Raw genomic sequence first — 27,177 nt, forward strand, 5'->3', positions numbered from 1 at the left:
CATTTCCGACGCCCCTCCCCCCTACCTTTTATCTTAGCCTGCTGGACAAACTTTCCCCATTCCTGAAGAAGGGCTTGTGCCCGAAACGTCGATTCTCCTGTTCCCTGGATGTCGTCTGACCTGCTGCGCTTTTCCAGCAACACATTTCCAGCACATATTTCCATTGACTGCCGGGACTACTCCTACAGGAATGAAGACTCCTGCTAATACGTTTTGATTGTCACCCACCCTTCAGGCAGTCAACCTGGCGGTGTCTGTAAAACTGGTAGGACCACCATGTTCCTGATCTTGCTGGGAGTTTGTCAACTACAAACAGACTCTCAGCCATCCCACCCTACTGTTAATACTGTCAATCGTTTTTTGGGAAAACAAGTTGTTTAGAGGTCTATTCGAGGAATGGGAGATGAGTTTAATTTTTTTACCTCCTCTGGAGTGCATCATGTGAGTAATTGCCTTATGATTAGAAACTGCCCCTTCCACCAATCATCAGACTGAATGGGGAAGAGAGTCATCTCAGTGTTGTTCTCACATGGATCATTACCAGCTCAGAACTACTGTGTGCGCCTCAGAAATATGTGATGTAAGAAACAAAAAAAATTAAAAACAATCTACTCTTCAGAAGCTGATTTGCTCTACATTGTTGTGACCAGATGAGAAATAATTGACACTTTTTAACCAGTCATCAAATTGATGGATTTAATCCACAAACTTGAATACTTCAGCCCTTAAGGCTGACTTAGGGTAGTTCCCTCACCAGAGAGGGTTGCTTTTAGTCTCCTGTCTCAGTTTGCGCTGTTTCAATTAGAACTCTCTTTCTGGGGCTTCTGTTACATCCTAACTTTCATATGTGTGTGTATGAGTGTGTGTGTCTCCCTCTCTTTCTGTCCATTACATTCTTGGAATTCTCTTGCCTCATTTCTCTGGAATTCTAATTCCAGTCTCCGTTGCTCCAGTTTCAATTTGCCTGTTTCCTTACCCGCAGTTTCTACCTGTTGATATTTTACCACGCATTTCACAATTTCTGTTTGCCTGGCCTTCCTCTTCTGTCCTATACAAAAAAATTAAACAATTGTCATTTCTTCCATGAACAATTTGGGAGTTCCTAAGTGATTTCTTTCCATTCTATTAAAGCATTGACATTAAACGTGGACATCTTAAAGCACTGACAATGCTAAAATTTTTCTTTTTTTTTAAAACAGTAGCTTTTGAAGAAAGAACTAGTTTCCTCCCATATCCAATTCTGCTGTTTGCCAGTGATAACATCATGGATTGAGCCTCTCAGTTTCTAACAACAAGTTGAGGAGGGGTGATTGAATCCCCTTATTCAACAACCTATGAATATTTTATTTAAGCATATAACCATTACACTCCAATTAAATCTAACCAATCAAATCAGAAGGGGAGCGGTTGATGGGAAATATTCATCCTGGAGTTCAGTTACTAATGGTGTACCACAAGGATCTGTTTTGGGGCCTCTGCTGTTTTTTCATTTTTATAAATGACCTGGATGAGGGCATAGAAGGATGGGTTATTAAATTTGCGTGTGACACTAAAGTTGTGAATAGTGCAGAAGAATAGTGTCGGTTACAGAGGGGCATAGATAAGCTGCAGAGCTGGGCTGAGAGGTGGCAAATAGAGTTTAATACGGAAAAGCATGAGGCGATTCACTTTGCATGGAGCAACAGGAATGCAGAGTACTGGGCTAATAGTAATTTCTAGGTTTGCTCAAGTGAGTGCGCCATATTTTACTACCTACTAAAACTTAAAATAATGCATTATAGACATCTTACAGGAAGGTATTGATAAATACCATTTAAAGTTCTTGGAGTCCTTGAGCTATGAGGGTGAAACCCGAGTCCACATATTCCTCAAGTGTTGAAGTTTATGCATGTTGTTGAGAGGGACAGATCTTGTTTATAAATCCTTTTTCCTTGACTCTTAAGAAGCAGCTATTGATATATGTCCATTTGTATATTCCTGAATCTGTCCCTCTCTTTTCTCCAAGCTGAAAAACCCAGTGGTTTGATTCTCCTTGTCAATATTCAAAGACGAATTCTCATGATTGTTCTGAGCCATCTATCTTTTCTTGGTGCATTCTATTTCTTTGTAATACCACTGCAGTTTCTATACTTCCTTTCATGATGTCCCCCACCAATCCCCACGCTATTTTCTGGCCTAGTGAGATTTGCTGTGGCATATCTTCTCTCTTTGTTCTGGGAATAGGAAATTGTTTGACATTCCCTGGAATACTAACATCATCAGATGGATGTTCCGCGCCTTCTTTGTCCTCCACAGTTAAATTGTTAAATCTGTGGGATAAAGCAATAATTTTATAATCATCTAGAGAGGAATAAGTTGGTTAGGGATAGTCAACATGGTTTTGTGATGGGGGTGTCGTGCCTTGCAAATCTTATTGAATTCTTTCAGAAGGTGACCAAACAGGTGGATGAGGGTAAAGCGGTTGATGTGGGTGTAAATGGATTTCAGTAAGGCGTTTGATAAGGCTCCCCACAGTAGCCTGTTACACAAAATACAGAGGCATGGGATTGAGTGTGATTTAGCGGTTTGGATCAGAAATTGGCTAGTTGAAAGAAGACAGAGGGTGATGGTTGATGGGAAATGTTCATCCTGGAGTTCAGTTACTAGCGGTGTACCGCAAGGATCTGTTTTGGCGTCTCTGCTGTTGTCATTTTTATAAATGACCTGGATGAGGGCGTAGAAGGATGGGTTATTAAATTTGCAGATGATACTAAAGTTGTGGATAGTGCAGAAGAAGTGTCGGTTACAAAAAGACAGATAAACTGCAGAGCTGGGCTGAGAGGCAGCAAATGGAGTTTAATGTGGAAAAGTGTGAGGTGATTCACTTTGCAAGGAGCAACAGGAATAGAGAGTACTGGGCTAATGGTAAGATTCTTGATAGTGTAGGTGAGCAGGGAGATCTCGGTATCCAGGTACATAGATCCTTGAAAGTTGCCAGCCAGGTTGATAGAGTTGTTAAGAAGGCGTACAGTGTGTTAACATTTAGTAGTAGAGGGATTGAGTTTCAGAACCATGAGATCATGCTGCAGCTGTACAAAACTCTGGTGCGCCCACACTTGGAACATCTGGTCACCGCATTATAGGAGGGAAGCTTTGGAAAGGGTTCAGAGGAGATTTACTAGGATGTTTCCTGATATGAAGGAAAGGTCTGAAGAGGAAAGGCTGAGGCTGTTTTTGTTAGAGAAGAAGGTTGAGAGGTGACTTAACTGAGACATAGAAGATAATCAGAGGGTTATATAGGGTGGACAGTGAGAACCTTTTTCCTCAGATGGTGATGGTTAGCAGGAGGGGACATAGCTTTATATGGAGGGGTCATAGATATAGGAAAGATGTCAGAGGTAGTTTCTTTACTCAGTAGTAGGGGCGTGGAATGCACTGCCTGCAATGGTAGTAGACTTGCCAACTTTAAGGGCATTTAAATGGTCATTGGACAGGCATCTGGACGAGAATTGAATAGTGTAGATTAGATGGGCTTCAGATTGTTGCACCAACCTGTGAAACCATAGAGGGCCGAAAGGCCTGTACTGCGCTGTAATGTTCTATGTTCATCATCAATTGTTATAAGAATCCATCTAGGTCATTAATGCTGTTTAGGTAAGAAAATCTCCTATCCTTGCCTCCAGTTTACATTAGATTCCAGTATAAAACATCTACTTGGTTGACTCTAACTGCCCTCTGCAATGGGCTCAGCAAGCTACTTAGTTCATGCACGATTTAAGGTGTGCAACAAATACTGATTTTACCACTGAGGCCCGTATCCCATAAAAGAATAAAACAAAGTTATACTCTCTCCTGGAGTAGTTAAAAGGCTTCTATCACTACATTGCTTTTGGGAGTGGGACTGGCAGAATACAGGGTCTGGTTAGGAAACACACCAATTCTGTTCACTGCACAGCCAATGGTAAGCTTGCCTGCACGAGAGTTCTCTGATGCCCTGTGCAAATGGAAAATGCTGGACAAGACTAATTTTAATTTGGATATCTGTAAGGAACTACTTTGAAGGGGACTGCTCAGATTTTAGAGTCTTGTCAAATCAGCCTAGCCAGTTCCTTTTCTTTTAAAGTATATTTTTTACTGAAAAATAGATTTTTAAAAACATTACAACAAATACAAAACAATACAATTCAAAACAATACAAAGAAAAAACACAAAAAAAACCCAACCTGCCCTCATGTATGAATGTATAAATATATATAGAAAAACATATTAAAATCCCAACTATTTAACTAAATAAATAATAACCAAACTAATAAATAGTAATAACTCAACTCAGCCAACACTCATACATTCACAGTTCCTCCTTCCTGGATAGTGGACTTGTAAAGCAGAACTGTTACTTATCAGTTCCTTTAAGCGACAAACAGGCCACCAAAGCACTGAAGGTGTCACCTAGACAGGGTGCGAAATGTCTGCAAATCAACTTGCCAGCTCAGCAAACATACCCACAACCACAAGAACACCAAGTTCCCACCAAGTCTAGGATTGGTCAGACCAATAGTACTAAAAATGGTGCAGACATCGAACTTTATTAGTTCAATAACCCTACCTCCAGAATTTGTGAAAGGATTTTGGCATGGGCAAATGAGTAAGGAGAAGTCCCGTACATTTCTATGACTCTAAGTCCCAATCTCTGGTGTTTTGGAGGCCCAGAAACCAGACTACAACTTCAGGTTTTCACATCTCTCCAACAGATGATTTGTATCTGAGACCGGAGCAGGAATCTGACCGTTGCCAGAGCAACGGAATATGCAGCTCATATCAGTAAAGAACACACATGACTAAAAATAACTGCAAGCCCAGTCCCTTATAGTAACAAGTCACAGTGATGTCAGCTCAGAGCTACAAAATAAAGCTGAGAAAAGAGTGGTAGCAGAGAAGAATGTCCTTGCTAAGTGTTTTTGTATATTATTATTACTGAATTTTACAATGTAATCAAACTCATCGTGTGGAATGATAAGATGTCAATCCATGAGTCCACTCATTCATGTAAATGTTTGCAGCTCCAAGAGCACCTTCAGTTTGAGGTAAGGAATGATAGTCTAATGGAGTAGGAGGCAAAGAAAGCAAACCCAGATTACCACTTTGTTAGCTGCTATTCAAGAGGCATAGAGAAGCAAGAAGTACTGACAGTTTTTAAAAACATCAAAATAGAATTTCACCTTGGTGGTGGCCTTTGGCAGAGCTGAAAACCGAGGATGTTTTTTAAAAAAAAATCGGATGAAGCAACTGCTTAGTGAACGGGACGAAATGCAATGTGGATACACAGCATACAATAAAACACAAGTAGGGAAATAGCCCAGCACTCAGCCTTTCGACACTGACAAAGGGATTGCGTGGTTGCAGATGGTTATCAGGTCAGATTGCAGGTTACCAGTCGTATAAAAACAATCAGCAATACAGCCGAAAGGCTAAAGAGTAAGGATTGATGCGACTTTCAAAGCCTATGCTAGTTACTGTATCTGAGCTGCATGTTGGATCTTATGAAGTTGCAACAAACACAACAGCTCTATCATTATTTCCTTGGTGAATTACAGGCTATCCATACAGGCTTTGCACTAATTCAGTTAAATTAACCTATGCTGGTTTTTACAGTTGTGAAGATAATGGTAGGTGGGCTTAGTGCTTGACATCCCTTTGTAATAGAGTCATAGAGATGTACAGCACGAAAACAGATCCTTTGGTCCAACTCACCCATTGCGACCAGATATCCCAACCCAATCTAGTCACACCTACCAGCACCCGGCCCATATCCCTCTACACCTTTCCTATCCGTATACCCATCTAGATACCTTTTAAATGTTGCAATTGTACCAGTCTCCACCACATCCTCTGGCAACTCATTCCATACATGTACCACCCTCTGCGTGAAAAAGTTGTCCCTTAGGTCTCTTTTATATCTTTCCCCTCTCACCCTAAACCTATGCCCTCTAGGTTTGGACTCCCCGACCCCAGGGCTCCCACTTTCTCATATAAACATTAATATTGTATAAATTTAAGAACAGATTTTCCTAGGATTTATCAATTTACATTTAGATAATGCCTTCAACATAAAGTCTCTCTTGTATACTATCATGTGTTTAATGGGAAGAAAATTGGCCCAGTAAAGAGTGATTAATTCCTCAGACTATCTTGCAGATAACCGAACATCAACAATATATAAAATACAAGAACAAGGAGTAGATGACATGTTACACCATTTAATAAGATCATGGTTAATTTCATTATAACTTCAAATCAACATTCCTGCCTGCTCCTGATAAGCTAGGACAGCACAGTGGCTCAGTGTTGAGCACTGCTGCCTCATAGCTACCAGGGTCCCAGGTTAGATTCCAGCCTGTGTGGAGACTGCACATTCTCCCAGTGTCTATGTGGGTTTCCTCCGGGTGCTCCGGTTTCCTCCCACAGTCCAAAGATGTGCAGGCCAGGTGAATTGGCTATGCTCAATTGCCCACAGTGTTAGATGCATTAGCCAGAGGGGGGTGGGTTACTCTTCAGATGGTCGGTGTGGACTGGTTGGGCCGAATTAGATTCCACTGAAGGGAATCTAATCTAATCTTTCAACTTCTGTTATCTCTACCTTAAAAATAAAGGAAGAGTCTGCTTTACAACAGAAAAACAAAACCAATGTAAAAGTCCTTTGTGAAACCTACGGAATGTTATAGCTGCAAAGTGTCAGGATCATTTCAAACAGGGGGAATGTCACAACAAGAAGAGCTAACAAGAGGGGCTACTTTCCCTTTCTCCTCTTGCAGATGTGTTTTATCCTAGAGAGAATACACAAAAAATGTTTAAAACTGTCCTTTTGTCTGGATACTATTGTGTGTGAACTAGTCTGTTGTGATAGCCACAGCTTTGAGAACAACCATTTAAAGCACCTGTGCTCTTCAGGTAACATAAAAGGGAAAACTCTCTTTAATTGCTGGGATTCAGTCACTGTCAAAAGGAATCAGAACAGAAGAATTTCAGCCAGCCTTCAAAACTAAGAATCTCAAAATTGACTGCTTAGCTGCCTAAATCATTGCCATCGCTGTCATCCAAGAATAGTCACAACGTCTCTGTATCTGCCCTTCATGATGGATTCAGAGAATGATTAATTTCTTTTTAACTTTTATTTCTTATCTCTAATTTATGTGCATGTGCAATACATTACTACTTGTTTCCATGTTTCAGAATTAATAAACCTACTTATTTTGTTAATTCAAAGACATCTGGTTAAATTGGTCCCTTTTGAAACATCATTCGGGTCCGAAAGAAAAGTAACCAAAAAGGAAGGAATCTTTTTCAAATTGCAACCAACTGAGAGGGATAAGTGAACAAAGGGATGTCAGTTCATCTCTCCTTGCCCAGGTACTTAATAATTTGGGATATCCCATCTCAAACTGTAATTGGAGAGCCTTGCCAGTGTCTGGTTATAACCCCAGGAAGAGAATTCCAAAGACTCTCAGCTATGAGAAAAGAATTTCACCTCATCTCTTAAATGGGCAGCACCTTATTTTTAAACAGTGACTCCTCATTCTAGATTCTTCGTTTAGAGGGGAACATCCTCTCTGTCCTTGAGATGATCTCTCAGGATCTTGTATGTTTTAATCAAGTTGCTTAGGTAATTCTCCCATTCCAGGTATTAGTCTGGTAAATCTTCCCTGAATAGCTTTTAACATATTTATGTCCTTCTTTAAAATAAGTGGCTAATTTTGCACATTCTCCTCAAGATGCAGACTCAATGCTCTGTATAACTGAAGCATATTATCCTTGCTTTTGTATTGACTCCCCCTTGCAATGAATTATATATTCTCAGCTTCCTTAATTCCTCACCACACCTGCATACCAGCCTGTGAATCACACACGAGGATCCCCGATTCTCAGATCTACAAGCTCACACTATTTCCATAATATATTTCTTTATTCCTCCTGCCAAAATGGACAATTTTATATCTTCCAAAGAATTATATTCTGTTTGCCACATCTTTGTTCACTCGTTTAACTTTCAAGGCTATGTGTCTAGTATGGGAAAGTGAGACCAGGTGAGGGTAACAGGATATTTTGGCTTTTCAGACTTAATGTGCTGAAAGGCTTCTTCAGTACTGTAATAATTTTATCTATAACCCTTCGTAGTCTCATGTCCACTCCACATACTTATTTTTCTACCTGCCTTTATGTCATTAGCAAACTTGGCAACCCTACCTTCCATCCCTTCAACCAGATGTTTATACAAGTTGTAAACAACTGAGGTTCCAGCACTGATTTTACTGGCACACCACTCACTCCACCTTGCCAAGCTGAAAAAGAATCATTTATGCCTACTCTGCATGCCAAATCTTCTGTTCATGCCAATATTACCGCCTACACCATGAGCTTTCATGCTTCACAATTACCTTTGATATGTCCTTTTATCAAATGTCTGCTGGAAAATAAGTATAGTTCTTCCATCAGTTTCCCTGCATGTGTGGCCTCCACACAATTTCCCTTCAGAAAACCATGTTGACTCTGCCTGATTATTGTTGAATAATTTGCTGTTATAACTTCTTCAATAACAGTTTCCAACACTTTCTCTATAACAGATTTTAAATTAACTGGCCTGTAGTTTGCTTTCTAACTCCTGATTTTGATTGCAGGAGTTACACTTGCTATCTTCCAGTCCTTTCCTGAATCGATGGAGTTGTGGGAAATTAAAACAAATGCATCAACTTTTTCCATTAGGCACTTATATTAAGAGGAGAAAGTGAGGACTGCAGATGCTGGAGATCAGAGCTGAAAATGTGTTGATGGAAAAGCGCAGCAGGTCAGGCAGCATCCAAGGAACAGGAGAATCGACGTTTTGGGCATAAGCCCTTCTTCAGGAATTCCTGAAGGGCTTATGCCCGAAACGTTGATTTTCCTGTTCCTTGGATGCTGCCTGACCTGCTGCGCTTTTCCAGCAACACATTTTCAGCACTTATATTAAGACACCAGAATGAAGTCCATGAGAATGTAGGCACTTGTCAACTGACAGTTCAGATTACTTAAAGTGCATAATGGCTAGAAATGTTCCTATTTCTTACAAAGGCTTATGAATGCCAGCATAATTGGTAATGTTCAATTAGCTCATAGTGTAACTATTAGCACAATCAAGGTTGTTCAGTAAGTTCACAGCAACGTCTCATGTTAAACAGTACGTTCTGCGCTTTGCCAGGACCAGACAGTTAAGTAGTCAGTACTCTACTGTGTAGCCTATTCTGATCAATCAAAAGGATTGATTTTGATATGACCTGCCAACTGTATCTGGCATCACTGCAACGCTGAAACTCATATACCATATCACTCATATCTGACCAGCAGAATGCCTTTTTGGCTCAATAGGAGCATCCTGTTAAAGACAAATACCACCCATATGGCTACTGAATAGTAGCACTGTGAAACAGCTAACTACTTGCTCAAATATTATCAAATGCAACTCCACAACTGGACAGAGTATGCTGAACATTTCAGAATTCCAATAACAATAATTTGAGCTCAAAATAAATTAATAAAATAAAAAGCTTCTAAAGCATTGATGTAATATTACAGTTAAAATGCTAATAAAGAAAACAATGTTTAAATAAAAATCAAATATCTTCCAGTAGTTAGAAGTATGCATTTTTTTTCATCTTTGGTGACAACTTGAATGTATTATAACTGATTTGGAGGTGCCATTGTTGGACTGGGATTTACAAACTTAAAAAAAAAATCGCACAACACCAGGTTATAGTCCAACAGGTTTATTTGGAAGCACTAGCTTTCGGAGCGCTGCTCCTTCTTCAGGTGGGAAGGAGCAGCGCTTTGAAAGCTAGTGCTTCCAAGTAAACCTGTTGAACTATAACGTTGTGATTTTAACGTTTTATAACTGAAAAAAGTGACAGGAGCTCCCTCTAATGGTTGATTTAACAGCTACATTCCATGCATGGTGTCATAATTTTAAACCTGTTAAAAAGCACCCCCTGCACTGGCAGGGGATACATTCCAGGACCTAGTGCGCAAGGCCGAAATCACAGATAGGAGCTAATCCGTTAATTTAAAATAGCAAATTTACCTTCCCGGTAGCCTCCTGGTGCCTGGTTCTGGAACATTTCCTTTTTACTGTTCAGGCCACAGGCAACCATGGGTAACTGAAACACCGGAAAATGATTTCACAGACATGGGGGTTATCCTGTATTCCACAGCAACATTATAAAATTAGATAAAACACTGAAGTACTTAAGGAGATGCCCGGGCCAATGTTCAAGAGCATGGTCAAGGAGGTAGGATTTTAAGGAGTGTTTTAAGAGACCAAAGTGGAGGTAGAGCTGCTTTAGGGACAGTATTTGAGGAACAATATGGATTTGTTTTGCAATCATTCATGGTATGAGGGTTTTGATGTCTCAGCCAGCATTTGTTGCCCATCCCAAAGAGCAGTTAAGAATCAATCACATTGTTGTGGGTCTGGAGTCACATGCAGGCCAGATCAGGTAAGGATGACAATTTTCTCCCCCAAAAAGGACATTAATGAACCAGATGGGTTTTTATAATAATTGACAGTGGTTTCATGGTCATTAGACTCAATTCCTGATTTTTATTGAACTCAAATTCTACCATTTGCCATGGTGAGATCCCAATCTGGGTCCCGAGAACATTACTTGAGTTTCTGGATTAATATCTCAACGATAAACCCACGAGGCCACCTTCTCCCCAAAAAATAAGAGATATCGCAATGACTGCATAGGGGAGGGATCACATGACATTTGTCTCTCTCTCCCCCTTTCCTTTCAACTGGTATTCAGTTCTGATTACTGGAGAATGATAGTTCCCCTGGGAGTGCAGCCAAATTGAAACTCTCATTGATGGTTCAGCTGCACAGTTGAGTAGTGGGGTGGGGATCAGATAGGACAGGTTAGAAAAAGAGGAAAAGCAACATCTGTAGTGACAGGCATAGAGAAGCATTTCATCAGCTGTAGATATTAATTCAAGATGATGGATGACAGAACAATTAGTGGGTGAGGTTTAAAAAAACAAGTCAGTCAATATGGGTTGAACTGAAGAGCAAAATAGATACAAATCAAACTGGTAGTGGGGTATAACAGATTCCTAAATTGTCATCTAGAACAGTAAATCTCAAGAGGTGCAAACACAACAAAACTGAAATAAAAGGGCATTTCAGCTATCCCATTATTAACTGGGACATAGTGTGAAAGACAGTTGTGGGCAGAATGCTTAATGAAAGTTATCCAGAATGCATTTTACCAATATATAGCAATTCCAACATGACACAGGACAACTGGGGACTAAGTGTTAGTTTTGAGGACAAAGCTGGCAAATGGAAGCGATCTTAATGAGCATAAACCAAAAGGAGAAAAGTACTCAACTGAGGCAAGTCTAATTTTGCGGAGCTTCTCCAGTACATTGTGTTTTGTTCCAAAGCAAGTATATCCCATGAAACAGGGTGAGACAAACAACTCCAGAGTTCCATGGAGGTCAAGGAGTGTAAAAGGAAAGCATATGACAAATACCATAAACTTAACACTTCAGAAAGCCTAGAGGAACATAGAAGTGTTGGCATAAACATATAAAGTTAGGAAGTCAAGTACAAAGCATGTTCAAATACCAGTAAATAAAATCAAGGAAAATAAAGCTTTTAAAAAAAAAGGCACTAAATAACAAAATGGTAACCATAAAAAGGGTCTATTAAAGAACTCAAGGATAGATCGTGTTGTTTGGAAGGAAATTAGTAGTTTTAATGATTACTTTGTATTCTGTTTTTGCATAGACATGACAAATGTTGCAATCTGGGAGGAATATATTAGATTAAGTGTCATAATGATATAAAATAAGCATTATTGATTTTATAGATTTGTTTATCCAATTCAATACCTAGAATTTTCATGGCCTGAAACAGCTTTAAAAAAAGCAGCAAAACACTATCTTAAAATGACCAAAGGCTTCACCTTGGGAAACCAAGATGGGTTAGACCATAGTAACCCCAGCTAAAATTAACATTTTACAAAAGACAATGAAATCAGCCAGCAAGATCCCATGGGAAGTGTAAAAAGGCCCTAATCTACTGTTTTGATTTATATCTTCAGATGAATCGTCACATATTGGACAATAGGCTTCTTAATTGTAGGCCAGATTCTAAAAACAACTTTGCAGATGGAAAATACAGGCTCATTTGTATTTCAAGAAGGTGCTTTGGCAAAGAGCAAAGATGAAACTAAGGATGCAACACTGATGACAGGCCAAGAACTCACTCTCACTCTCTCAAACAAAAAAAAAGCTCCTGGTGACATTACTACTGCACACACTCGAGTAAAAGCCGATCCACTATTTTTGACCAAAAATCTGGAATTTTCCATACATCTCCTGTAGAAGTCGACCCAAGCTCTTCAGGCAACAGATCAACATTTAAGAATCAAGGTGTTATCCTGTACATAAATGTTATGATGAGGAAATGAACTTTTTTTGTGATATTAGGTGTTTTGATGCACAATTCACACCAACATTAGGGTACAGATTTCTTAAGTTCATTATTGAACGAACACTATAATTAGTGTGACACGAAATTTACCGCACCACCATTTCCTGTATTAGACACACCTATATACACTTAATTCACTATAAGCACCATGTAGTTGTTGACAACTTCTCACAGATACAATGGTCAGTGAGACTGTATGAGAGTCAAATGTCTAATTTTTTTAAATCTGAAATTAAAATGCTAGTTTGAAAAACAAAAACAGTAGGCAATAGAAAACGGAGGGAAATGGAAGAATTGGCTGCGAACGTTTGAAATGCATCAGGTCTGAGTCAGTGGAAACCTCCCCTAGTGTGTACCTCAGTCCCCCTGTAGCACTCATGGAATTACCTTAACTTTTTTTTTCTTTATTCGTTTAGAGATCAATTAGGCTTCTGCTCATATGGTATCTTGAACCGTACCATGAATTTCAGCCCCTCACTAGTTGTATCCATGTAATACTCTACCTTAAAGATTTAACCTTAAAGATTGCCTAAATAATTCAGCAATTACACTGGTATACACTATAATGAAAAAGAAACACATTAGAAGTTAAAAGGATAACTACAATATTTCCTGTCATCAACTAAACAACTGGAATGTCAGGTTAAAACCTTGCACCTCAACAATGCCCTATCAACTTTAAACAGTGTTCCTTTCCCTCCCTGGACACAATACTTTTTTGAGACACTGAATGGATGCCAGTCACTTGGCCTTGGTGTCTTTATTATTTTTTTCTCAGGTTTGGCTGATGATAAACATGCTCCCTTGCTCTCTCTCATGATTGACTCCTTACTTCAAGAGTAGAAACTACTTAAGTACTTTGCAATTAGGAAGAGATCTAGCCCAGTGTTTAAAAAAATAAATGTATGTTACAGACAACTGTGGAGGGTGAAAAGAGGGCAACTGATTCACTCCTCCTCTCCTGATCAAAACAACAGAAAGAGAGAAAGTTATTGGGAGATTTAACTCTCCAAGACCAGGTGAAATTTATCCTAGGCTAATGGAAACAAGACAATAACAAAGCTTTTGGATATTTTCCAATCCTATGGATGCAGATGTTGAGCTGGAGAACTGCAGAGTCGCACAAGAAGGCCATACAAAATCCAAGTATTTCTTAATGTCTTTTTTATTCACTACATGTCTAAAATTTTTCCATTAAAAAAAAAAATTGACTGGTCACAGCTCTTCAGAACCTTCCAACATTTCCAAAGTAAAACACTTTCATAATCACATTCTCATAGAAAAAGCAAGTTTCAACAATTAACATGTAAAAAAAAGATTTTTGTTACAGTAGTAAACAGTTTCTAGATCTTATATCTATGAGCAGTCTTAAAAAAGTCTTCAATTATCTACCTTAAAAAGGACATCATGGTGCCTTTCTTTCTCAATTGAATAGATAAAATAATCAATTTACAGTTGCAGGTTCAACATTCACACTCTACTATAGTGACAAATGAATGTAACTACAGGAGTTCATTCTTATACAAGCATCACAAATAGATTGCAATACCCATTCAGTACCGTCTATATCCTCCTCTTCCATAGTTTCCCATATCTCCATAGCCACCTCTTCCTCCATAACCACCTCTTCCTCCATAACCACCTCCACTTCCCTGGCCACCACCCCAACCACCTCCACCACGCCCCCCACCTCGCCCTCCATCTTGTCTCTTCTGCCACGGTGGCATCTCTGGTGGTGGTGCTTCTATCTCAGACGGCCGACCTCCTCGATCTGGCACTCTTCCCATCAAGACCTGTCAAAGAAAACCACAATGTGGGGTCAAAGCAGCAAAGCACGTTTCTTTTAAAAACTGACCATTTGCTGACCTTTACAGATAATATGTTCTCACAGAGATTTACCAACTTGGAATGGAATATAAACGAGAAAAGAACTACAGCCTCATTGTGGCCTTCCATTAAGAATGAGGGAAGCTACACAATAAGCCACGAGAACTGGTACAAAACCCTATGGCCGGAAATGTGTTATTTGTTAAAGGATAGTTGCATGTTTTAGCACTAGAGCTTTAGCTTTGAAGAACTAATTGTCAACTATTTGTACAATTACCAAGCCTCATCAAGTGACTTTACTGACAGAAGATGAGGTAGAGTTTTACAAGAATTTAATTCCTTCCAGTCAAACCTCTTCACCTATTATTTTGTGTAATTTATTTTTAAGAGTCAAGTGCCAAAAATATTTAGTCATTATATACTTTTGAGCCAAGACGAGAAACAAATTGATAGTCTAAGGAATGCACATGATAGGCAACTGAAGGAAAATGCCATACCCGCAGAAGCAGAAGTAACTCGGCCAAACTTGGGACACATTAACACATCAAAACACTGATAATCTCCCCAACCTCAAAAACTTAATTCACACATCAAAGGGCAGTGTTTCAAAATGCTTCAAACACACAGTTTTCTTTAAAGTGCGATATCTAAATGCAGTAGCATTCTACTTCAATCAAGAAGAGTTATCAGTTTAAAAAAAAAACTTATTCCTAGATATATTAAGAGAGATGAAGAGTTGATCAGCACACTGGGCAAGCTCACCACAACATGTGAATGCAACCAACCATCCAAGCTGTATTCAAAGCCTGCCAGTTTTGGCACTGAGGCAAAACTACCACAATAACATCAAGAGCAAACTTAAATCAATTTAGTGTAAGTGTTCCAAATCAGAAAGAAATACAGACTCACTTTCATAGGAATGCAATTTTTTTAATGCATGTTTTTCTCCACTTACTTGGACGAGATAGATAAAAACAAAAAGGTAGAGAAGGAGAAGCAGCAAATTGTCTACCAATGACTAGAATTGCAAAATCTACGAAAGCATCCAAGTTGCTATAGGTTTGATGTTATAGAAGTTTAGGTATACAGTAAGATCCAATGCAGTCTTTACCTTTGGTGATTAAAATGAAAATATTCTTTAAGTATCATGTTGGCACTATACACTAAAACAGCCGTCTAGACCTTGATGTTCAACTTGCTTATCTAACACTCTGCTCAAACCTTTTGGCAACACTCTTATCAATGTTAGTGCTTACACACTATGCTCTCCTGAACATAAACATATGTTTACAACATGCTAATAAATATTCATCTGAAACATTAACTGACATTTTTCTTTTCAAATGTGGATGGAAGGCAAGCTTCCATTCTGCACTTCATCAAAAATATAATTATATTCAGAATGCCTTACAATGTGATGTGCTACTTTGCATGTTTGTGCAATACATCAGAAATGGTGTGTTAGGCCCCCACTCCCAGGCCCCAGAAAAGCCAGTGCAAGCTGGTTACTCATTCAGCTGCAAGAGTTTTGCTGCTGAGAGAAGCAATTTTCATCCAAAGCTCAGACAATTAGATGCAGTAAAGTAGTTTGAAACTACTTTGATCCAGATGTAGGGAGAATGGCATAAAAAAACCCAAATATAATGAAAATGCTAATCAATCATTTATCAATTCATTTAAATTAATCGATGATAAATTGATAAATGAACTACTTTGTGTATTCATTTGCTGCCTGCCTGTACCTATAATGATCAGTGTTAAAACTGTAAAATAGGGTCAAAGCTGCAACTGGAAGCCAAAGAGATGCAAGTCTTAATTTTATAATATTCATATTTTGATTATAGTAGGAATTGCATTTACAAGCGACTTACTAATTGTATCCGTGGAATAGATATGAAATTCTCATGGTGTTCAGAGTATTTTCTATTTAAAGAATGGCCAAACATTCTCTTCTGTTAACCTTTCAGTGTCTGGAAGAAGGAACTATCAGATGTAGAGTACTTTTCCTGACAATGCAAGCTATCACCAGAAATATTATTAGTCCAGTAACAAAACCACTAATACTTTGAATTCCTTCAGTTGACTGTCATTGTACTAAACAGAGACTTCAGTTTTTTAATGATCCTTTGAGCGATGTCACCAGGAATATCTTAAAGGTCCAACCGTTGTAGCAAATTTGTGGGACGGGCTCTGGACAATGTGCTGTTATAACAGGCGAAGGATGACCATGTCCCTCACTCACTCTGGAGGAGGAGGAATGTTGCACGGGCAAAGTGGCCCAGTCATCATTGTTCAATATATCACCAAAATCTGACCAGCCAACCAGTCAAGATCATGTGGACAATGACAGCATTCCACAATCCTCATATTAAACAAAACCATGCATGTGTTTTTACTAGGGTCCATTTGCCAACTCCTGTGATAATGGAGAATTGGTAAAGAAAGGATTGCAAGCCTGAAACTCTCCAGCAAAGTCAGTTATACTTGACATCTATGTCCAAACTATCAACTTCCAGCATCATTTTCATCAGAATCGATTTGATCAGAACTATGCCAAAATATGGAATCTCCTAGTTGATTATCTGGATCACAAATCAAGAATTTCAACAGTTCATGGCTCAGGCCAAATAAAATTCAGATGATAAAAAGGAGAGCCAACAATATGTTTTTAAAGCCATGAGGGTCATCAATGGGGTCATCAAATGGACAAAATCTCTTTTGTTCACAGGATGGCATTTATCTGAAGGATGATAATTTCACCCATCAACACAGGAAAGAGCAACTGATCAACTGATCTAAGATGGCAGTGATCAGAAAGGTCTGCTTTGCTGAGTTCTGCATCACACTCAAGCAAAGTGGTACTTTAACCATCCCTCCTCCCCCCACTTAAGCCATTTTAGTAAAATTTGACATTAAAACAGTTTCAGAACCTTTACTAATTCCATTTTGTAGAGTAGAGATGACAAAACATAGAAAAGGATCGAAGAAGTCCCAACATGTGGGACACCAGCCACAGACACCGAGTATGACCACAGCTGCGACTCCCTCTGCTGGTTCGTTGGACCAATTACTTACCAGACCTTGGTTGCAGAGTTTAAGAAGCTGCGGGAAGTGATTGAGGCTTCGATTAAAGGAAAGTTCTGAAGTAGGTTGGACCCAATCTCAGCTATGTTTCAGGAACATGAGCAGCAGCTTGAAGGCCTTGGAAAGAGAATGGAGGAGGTCGAACACTGGACCACAGTATGAGAGACCATGATCAATTCCTCAAACGAGTGGATCCAGGCCCTTGAAAAACAGGTCAGTATCTTAACTGAGCGAGTTGACGACCTTGAAAATAGAGGTAGGAGGAAGAACGCCTGTATTGTTGGGCTGCCAGAGGGAGCAGAAGGCAGTCAGCTAGTGAGTTTTTTGAAAGCTGGTTACCACGATTCCTTTGCTTAGAGGCTGAAGTAGGCCGGGTTAAGATCGAGACAGCTCAGAGCTGTGGTGCGGAGGTCAGGTTCAGACCAACTCCCTCGCCTGGTCCTAATGCAATTCCACAGTTATAGGGACAAGCAAAAAGCTCTGGAAGCCTCCAGAACACAAGGAAGGGATCCGCAGGCCTTAATTCATGAGGCTCCAAGATTATGTTTTTCCAGAACTTTTCTGTGGCAGTGGTTCAAAAAAGGAAGCCCTTTGATGATATTAAGAGAAGACTGAGGGACTTTGGATTCAGTATTGTGCAAGGTATCCAGCAGTGCTTCATTTTACTTACAACGTTCATTTGAATCCTCAGAAAAAAAAAACGAAAAACTTTCTGGACTCTTTAAACTAGGTTGGATAGTTTAACTTACATGGACAATAATGCTTTTCCCTTTTCTTAAAGAAAGTGTTGTTGGATTTTTTTCTGATACTAATCAGCATTAATGTATACACAGGAACCTCAATTATCCGGCATTCGATTATCCGAATTTTGGATTATTCGGACAAGATCGCAAGGTCCCGATGCTTGGCTAAACTGTGTTATCCTGCATTTGATTATCCAAACATTTGGATATCCGAACAACATGCTCCCACCCATGTCTTTCAGATAATTAAAGGTTCCTCTGTAGTTGGGGAGGAGTGGAGTACTTACTTTTAACTTCTTTGTTAATGTAGCTATTTTCTTTCTTTTGCTCGAGTTTGGGGTGCAGCTCAAGCTGGAAGGGGTGACAATGGCGAGGGGATGTGTAGGCGCCCCTTGTGGGCAATAGGTAAATTCACTCATTGGATGCCTTTGGTACTATTTATTTTGTTTCTTTTTTTGGTTTTTCTGTGTATATTTTCTTCAAAATTTTTAAAATTTATTAGTTGTAGTAGTTTTAGTTTGTGTAGCTTTTAGACTCTATGGGTCTTTTTTCATTGATGCTCAACGATTTCCAAGTCGAGTTCTTCCTCTCAGGAGTTCAAAATGTCGTTGCAGAGGGTTATGGTTAATGGCGCAGTGTACCTGGAACTTTAAGGGCAGCCATTTGCCAGTTGAGAGGAAAAAGGTACTTTCTAGTCTTAAAAAAGAGAGGGTGGACATTGCCTATGGCAGGAGACACACCTTAGTGATAAAGAGCATTTGCAGTGTGGGTTTGATCAGATGCATTTCTCTCTTTTAATACTAGGAGTAGGGGATTGGCCATACTTGTTAGAAAGAATTTAAATTACTAGATGATATTAAAGATGAGCAAGCGCAGTTCGTAATCCTTAAAGTCTTGATATATGGGGAAAGAGTATTATATTTTGAATGTTTATTGTCCTCGGCATACCCCTTAAATTCCTGATAGATATATTTTTCAAACCGAGTATTTTTGCATAGTGGCACATTATTACGGGTGGAGATTTTAACCATCTTATGGATCCCACAGTGGACAGAATGCACAAAGGTCTCTGAATACTCTCTTTGCAGCTGAGAAGGCATATTTTGAGAGACCAACAGTGGCTAAGTCGCAGCAGCTTACAATGCTTCAGTCTACTTTGAATTCCATGCTCACGTAGAAAGAAACTCATTTTTGCGAAACAAAGGTTGTTTGATCATGGTGATAGGCCGGGCAAGTATGTAGTATATCTTGCCAGAGAGAGAAAAAAAAAAGCCCTCCCTCCATTACCTCAATCAGGGAATGGACTGGAACTCTTATCAGCGATTCTAAAAAGACCAACGCTGCATTTTGGAGATTTTACTCAATCAGATCAGTCCAAAATGTTGTGAGGATGGGTAGGCTAAGATAGAGTCTTTTAAGAGCTTGGAACTTCCAGGTGTGACTTCCAAGCAGGCGTCTTTCCTGAAAACTCCTTTAACAGTGCAGCAAGTACAGGAGGCTGTGTAGCTGCTTCAGAGCGGAAAGGTGCCTGGCCCTGATTGTCTTCCGAGTGAATTCCACAAAGAGTTTCTAATTATATTGTCAGGTTGATGCTTAACATATACAGTTACTCATACAGTCACGACCACCTCCCGCCATCCTTGAGGGGCTAATATTTATCTTATTCTTAACAAAGGGAAAAACTCAGAGGACTGTGCTTCCTACAGGCCCATCTCCCTTTTAAATTCCAATTTTAAAATCTTGTCCAAGAATCTTGCACTAAGGTTGGAAATTGTGTTGCTTTCCACAGTTAAAGAGGACCAGACAGGTTTTATAAAGGGCTGCAGATCCTCCAACAATGTCAGGAGGCTACTTAATACAATCCAAGCGTGTCAGCAATAATCTGTGCAGGGATTACTGATCTCCCTGGAGAAGGCATTTGATCGGGTCGAGTGGCCATATCTTTTCTATACTCTGGAATGGTTTGGTCGAGGTGAAGCCTTTATTAGATGGGTACGGGTCCTTTATAGCAATCCTCTAGCCACGGTTCTCATTATGGTGTGAGATCTAATAATTTTCATATAGGTAGGGGCTGTTGGCAAGGTTGTCCTCCCTCCCCATTGCTTTTTACATACCTCTGCCAGCGGATCAATCACCAATCTGTAGGGATCCTTAAAAGAGCTGCCCCAGAAATGAGATCAAAATCACATAAGATCACATTGTATGTGGATTATGTTCTTATTTTTTTGTCGAACCCTGTAGTTTCAGTACCTCATCTGATACAATGTATCAGATCACCAAATCATTTGGTGCCTTTTCAGGCTGAAAGATTAACTTTTCTAAATTGGAGGCTATGCCTATGGGGGATCTTAGAAGGATACCCAACATCAAGGGCAAATCACGATTTCCCTTTAAATGGTCACTTCCACCATCTTGGTTAGGCTGAGTAGACCTCATTAAAATGAATATCCTTCCTTGTTGGTTATACCCTACACAAATGCATCCTTTGATCTTTCAAAGGCAAAACTTCTGGAGACTTAATGGCTGGTTTAGCTCCATTATCTGGCATCATAGGTGGTCCCTGATCGAGCTAGTCAAATTGCAACAACTGCATAGATTTGGGGTGGGGAGTGGACCTCCTGGACATTAGAAGATACCAACTGAGCTCCCTTTTATCTTTTGAGAGTGACTGGGTCTGTGAGGACCCACGTCAATATGGTTAACTATTGAGGCTTCTCAGGTAAAATGCCCCCTTATTAGCCTGCTGTTCTTCGACAAAATGAGGATAGTTATGGAATGTCGTCATAATCCAATAATTATTAATACCATAAAAGTATGGAGCACAATGCAGCAGAGCAAGGGCAATCTATTCAAACCTATCCACCACTATAGTTGGTATGCTGGGTTTTAAGCCAGGGGTGATGGATCCTGGGTTTAAACTCGAAGCAGCTAGGGGCATTTCCCATTTGGGTAATTTATTTGAGGGGGAAAACACTGATGTGCTTTGATCAAATAACTCCTAAGTATGGATTATCTAGTAGAGACCTTTCTCATTTTTTTCCAAATTAGGGACTTTATTTAAAAAAGGAACTACACCTTTAACCAACTCTTACAGATCATATATTGAGATGAGGGTGCTTTATGTTACAAGCACTCTCTCAGTTGGCGCTCTATCTGTTGGGGCATGGCCCCTCAGATGAGGCTGAGCGGCTTTATGAGGTCTGGGAGAGAGAGGTGGGGTTGAGATCTTCTGAGACATGGGAGGACATTTGTGAAAAACACTAGAAAGATTTTGATCTGTAATAGGAACCATGCCATGCAATTGAAGATCCTTTATAGGACCCATCTAGCCCCAGATCACGCCTCAAAATTTAAGGTGGGAGTATCCTCAGTGTAAAATAAGCATGGATAATCTCAATCATTGTTTGTGGTCATACTGAAGGATTGTGGTAGGAGTAACAGAGGGGGTCTCGGGGCCTAAAGTTAAGGTGAACCCAGTCTCCCTTCTCCTGGGCGGCCCAATTTATCTTCTTTATGCTCATGGGAAAAAAAACATCCTTACTTTCTGTGCAAGGAAAGACGTTCTGAAGTGTTGGGTGCCTGAAAAACCACCGCACCTGTCAGGTTGCCATAAGCTAGTCGTGCAGCATATCCCGCTGGATTTTCTCAACTACAGTGCATCAAAAATAGAATTTTTATATAAATCATAGCAACCCTTTTTGGATTACCTGGATGCAGACTTGTCTTCCACTCTAATTAGATCTTTTGTATAGCCATGAGGATTTGATTTAGTAAATCTATTACCGAGAGGAAGAATTTTGAATAAATGACTGCGCAATAAGATTGAGAGCTATTGTTTTATTATGCTGTGAAGTTTGATTTATTATTCCTATTCGTTTGTTTAATTTGTTGTGGTGTGTATATGCACACATATAGTTTTGTTCTGTCTTTTTTTTCTTTGAGTAGCATTGTTGATTTATTGTAATTTTTTTAAAAAAACCTTTTCCAACAGAAATATCTAGAAAAAGACTGATCAACTGTGAACGCAATATGGCAGCTGACAATTTCTAGGCTACATCTACAAGCTGCAGTAACATCTATGGGTATATTACAATCAGAAAGCTGTAGCAAACAATCAAATGGATGAAAAACAACAAAATCCAAAGTCCTGCATGGTATTCCAGGTAAGTTGGTGGCTTTTTGCTCACATCATTACTAAATGCATTAATCCTGTGCACGAGACAGGAAAAAGAATTCCTTCAAATGCCCAGATTTCACGAATGTCACAATTGTAAAAATCTTCAAGAAAGGAGATAGTTTCCACAGTATGATTTATCAAGGTATTTCCCTCTTAGGAAAAAACCCTGACACTCATTCACCTGAATCACTTACTTCCTGTGAGTGAAGAAATTCTCCCAGAGACAGTATGCTTTAGATTTCCCAGAGGAATCACTGTCGTGGTATGCATTATCTACAAATCTAAGAAAAACGTCAATACCACCACCAGAAACCGTTCGCAGCATTCACCAACCAAAAGCATTTGACTCAGTACATTGTGAGGCTGTGTATATTATGCTCCAAAGACAGGATGTCCAACAAACTTCAACACAATCCTGCAATTGTTTCAATGATGATTTGATTGCATTTGTGCAAGATCTGAAACTTTCAAACCTAGACCAGAATCAGCAAGACTGCAAAATAGCACAGATACCATATGTAATCTGACAGTGGCTATTCTTCAAGGACCAAACGCCCTCTATTGAAAGCATTAGTGAACCCCTTTACCCTGAGTTGTCATAACTAAAATGACCATGTTACTGATGACTTCACTGTTGTTTCCCACTCTGCATTAGACTCAAGCCTTTTTCTATCCTTCTATTCTACTTAGAAGAGACACAGAATATAGAACATAGAACAGTGCAGCACAGTATAGGTCGTTCTGCCCTCTATGTTGTGCCAACCTTTTAATCTTATTCTAAGATCAGACTAACCTACATACCCTTCATTGTACCATCATCCACGTGCCTATCCAAGAGTTGCTTAAATGTCCCTGGTGTATGTGGGTGGTGGGTGCGTGAGTGCACTGCCAGCAGTGGTGGTAAAGAACCTACATCTGATATCTCCCCTAAACCTTCCTCCAAACACCTTAAAATTATGCCCCCTCGCGATAGCTATTTCTGCCCTAGGAAAAGTCTCTGGCTATCCACTCTATACCTCTGATCATCTTGTACACCTTTATCAAGTCACTTCTCATCCTTCTTCATTCCAATGAGAAAAGCCATAACACCCTCAAAACTTTCTTCATACGACAAATCTCCTCTGCATCCTCTCTAAAGCTTCCACAACCATTTTAAAATAAGGCGGCCAGAACGGAGCAAAATATTCCAAGTGTAGTCTAACCAGAGCTCTATAGAACTGCAGCATAACCTCATGGGTCTTACAACTCAATCCCCCTGCTAATGAAAGCCAACATACCATAGACCTTCTTGACAACCCTATCAACTTGGGTGGTAACTTTGAGGGATCTATGGACATCAGAGATATACAGCATGGAAACAGATCCTTCGGTCTGTGCCGACCAGATATCCCAACCCAATCTAGTCCCACCTACCAGCACACGGCCCATATCCCTCCAAACCCTTCCTATTCATATACCCGTCCAAATTCCTCTTAAATGTTGCAATTGTACCAGCCTCCACCACATCCTCTGGCAGCTCGTTCCATACACGTACCACCCTCTGCGTGAAAAAGTTGCTCCTTAGCTCTCTTTTATATCTTTCCCCTCTCACCCTCCAGTTCTGGACTCCCCGACCCCAGGGAAAAGATTTTGTCTATTTATCCTATCCATGCCCCTCTATAAACCTCTATAAAGGTCACCACTCGATGCCAAGATCCCCCTGTTCCTCCACAGTGCCTAGAATCCTGACTTTAACTCTGTATTCTGCATTCAAATTTGACCTTCCAAAATGAATCACTTCACAAGTTTCCATCTGCCACTTATCAGCCCAGTTCTGCATCCTGTCAATGTCTTGTTGCAAACTACAACAGCCCTCTACACTATCTACCAATCCACCAATCTTCATGTCAGCAGCAAAATTACTAACCCACCCTTCCACTTCCTCATCCAAATCATTTATGAAAATCACAAAGAGCAAAGAGCAGAGGTCCCAAAACTGATCCCTGCGGAACACCACTGGTTGCCAAACTCCAGGTGGAATACTTTCAGTATTCTCCTGTGGTCTTCTATGGGCCAGCAAATCTGTATCCAGACAACCAGATTTCCCTGTATCCCGTGCCTCCTTACTTTTTTGAATGAGCCTACCATGGGAAACCTTATCAAATGCCTTCCTAAAATCCATGTATATAGCCGCAGAAACAAAACTTAACTCACATAAAGCCATACAAATGAAGCCCCTGCACTGTACAGGTTCAACGCAACCACTCCCTAAAATCTACTTAGCAGTAATAAATATAACAATACCAACAACATCCACAGACTATGAACAAACAAAATGTCATGGGAAATTACAATGTAAAACTGAAACTGCCTTTTGAATTGAATGACTCCACAGCACCATCTACAGTAATGCATCATTTTATATATGCAGTCAATTTCCAAATTAAAAGGTCATGTTTAAATCAAAAACCCTACCTTATTAATGGCGCAGGATGTCAGTTCTCTTAAGGAACCACTGCTGGTCTTCAAAATCCTGGATAAATCCTCACGGGCTGCCAAGAGGTGTGCCAGTGTTACAGTAGATCCCTGGGACAAAGTGTGCCTTTTTGGTTGATACACCTTTGCCATATTATCTGTATTTGCCTAAAAAGTAAAACTCCATTATTCTTGTTTTAATTCACATATTTTCTTCGCAATAAGGATAGGACTCCTTTCCAGTATATTAACACTAATTGTTCTGTTCAGTGGGAAGGCTGACCAGTTAAACTGGAAACAACTTACATACAATTTCAACTTACATACTGGAAACAACTTACATACAAGAACAACATATTTTATTGATCAGATTTTACAGATGACCATGATATCCCAACCGAGAGGTGCAATTTAAATTGACAGACTGGACCTCAGCAAAGCCTGAATTATTGTTTCTCCATATGTAGAGATGGACAAAAGACTGAAACTTACAATTCCAAAGGTGCTCCTTGGTGTGGATAAGAAATGTACTGAAAAGATTTGAGTAGAGAATGAGAGAGCAGAATCCAAGTCTGGGTAACCACTACATATTTGCAATTGAATAGCAAAGTAAATTTTCCAATTGAAGCAATCGGGGAAAAAAAAGGATTGACTTTTTCAGGTGGGGTTGTACTACAAATTTTTCAGGATATCAGTATCTACTGAAAGGATCAATGTGGTGTTGAAAACATCCATACACACTAGGTCACCACACAGGAAATGGATTTCAAGGAAGCAGTGAACCTTTTATGACCACGTGGTAACAAGGGCAATTGTAAAATAATGAGAGCGAGATTAAGGAGGCAAAACCAAATACAACCTCAACCCCCTCAGGTATAAAAATCCATGGCACTATTTCAAAGAAATGACTTGTGTTCTGGTCATTTCCCATACATCCAACAAATATTAACAGATGATTCTGGTGATCATTTACTTCGCTGGTATTTGAGAGACCTTGCAACTGCAAAACTGCCTCCTCTATTTATAACAGAAAGGACTATATTTTTAAAATACTTAATAGGCCCCAAGTTCGAAAAGTGTTGCCCGATATTCCTGAGGTCAGTAAAAGCATGCGTTGCCGTTGTTATTGGAGGTGATAATGTAGTAGCAAAAATGCAGAGGTGAATTGTCAGCTTGTTGATGGAAGCATTTGCAGAGTGTTCTTGGTCTCATGAATAAGCATGTGTGCAATAAAAGAAAATGCTGTGACTCACTCATACTTTGTCTCAGAATATCATTTAAAGGGATAAAAACCTCAGAAATATGCAGCCAAATGAAGTTAGACAAACCAAATTAGCTTAGAAGATTTTCAATATTTTGTTAAAATGGCATCACGTCGAAGTAGTGTAACCAAGAAATTGTTAAGGAAACAGAATGAATGGAAACTAAGAGATAAAAGACACTTTAAAAGCTTCTCTGGGTATGTAAAATGATTAATGAAAGTAAACACGAGTGCATTAGGAGTTGTAGAAAACAAAAATTCTCGAAACAGTGGGAAACCCAGGGTCCATGTAAATGAGAAACCTAACAAAGATGAGTAAAGAACTAGTACAGGTGAAATTAATGGGTCAAAAGGTGAGAAATCCCCTTAATCCAATAGCCTAATTAAAGGGCTTTTATTAAAAAAAATTGCTACAAGAGATAGTGGATGCATTGTTTTTGATCTTCCAGATTTCCCTAAATTCTATATGTTTCCTTGGATTGCAAGGTAACAAACATAGCCCTTTCAGGACTTGTGGCAGTGTGATGTAATCCAGATTCAAGTCCCCCCTGCTCCAGAAACATCTTTGAAAGTTGCCACTCAGGTGGATAGAGCTTGTAAGAAGGTCTATGGTGTATTAGCATTCATTAGCAGAGGGATTGAATTCAAGAGTCGTGAAGTGATGTTGCAGCTGTACAGGACCTTGGTTAGGCCACATTTGGAGTACTGTGTGCAGTTCTGGTCGTCTCACTTTAGGAAAGATGTGGTCGTACGAGAGGTTGAGAGTGCTAGGCCTTTTCTCATTGGAACGGCGAAGGATGAGGGGTGACTTGATAGAGGTTTATAAGATGATCAGGGGAGTAGACAGTCAGAAACTCTCCCCCCCGAGTACAACAGAGTGTTACAAGGGGACATAAATTTAAGAGAAGGGTGGAAGGTATAGGGGGGATGTCAGGGGTAGGTTCTTTGCCCAGAGAGTGGTGGGGGCATGGAATGCGCCACCTGTGGGAGTGGCAGAGTCAGAATCATTGGCGACCTTTAAGCGGCAATTGGATAAGTACATGGATGGGTGCTTAAGCTTGGACAAATGTTCGGCACAACATCGTGGGCCGAAGGGCCTGTTCTGTGCTGTATTGTTCTATGTTCTAAG

The 27,177-nt window shown here is 39.7% G+C and overlaps 1 protein-coding gene and 1 long non-coding RNA gene across 3 annotated transcripts in view; both read right to left on the reverse strand.

Moving 5' to 3' along the window:
* LOC122553732 overlaps positions 1–4,740 on the reverse strand; it is a 23,894-nt gene extending 19,154 nt beyond the window's left edge. The window contains exons 1-2 of the long non-coding RNA XR_006312808.1: positions 4,586–4,740; positions 977–1,048 (exon numbers count right to left, since the gene is read on the reverse strand). This is a non-coding gene — a long non-coding RNA (uncharacterized LOC122553732). The remainder of the gene's footprint in view (positions 1–976; positions 1,049–4,585) is intronic.
* Positions 4,741–13,649: 8,909 nt separating this feature from the next.
* fam98b (family with sequence similarity 98 member B) overlaps positions 13,650–27,177 on the reverse strand; it is a 34,524-nt gene continuing 20,996 nt past the window's right edge. For both annotated transcript variants that reach the window (XM_043697999.1, XM_043698000.1), the window contains 2 exons: positions 24,788–24,955; positions 13,650–14,295 (listed from right to left, as the gene is read on the reverse strand). In XM_043697999.1, the coding sequence (XP_043553934.1) occupies positions 14,056–14,295; positions 24,788–24,955 (408 nt within the window). In that variant the 3' untranslated portion in view covers positions 13,650–14,055. The remainder of the gene's footprint in view (positions 14,296–24,787; positions 24,956–27,177) is intronic.

Source organism: Chiloscyllium plagiosum, chromosome 10 (assembly GCF_004010195.1).
Source record: "Chiloscyllium plagiosum isolate BGI_BamShark_2017 chromosome 10, ASM401019v2, whole genome shotgun sequence".
In the NCBI taxonomy this organism is placed as follows: Eukaryota; Metazoa; Chordata; class Chondrichthyes; order Orectolobiformes; family Hemiscylliidae; genus Chiloscyllium; species Chiloscyllium plagiosum.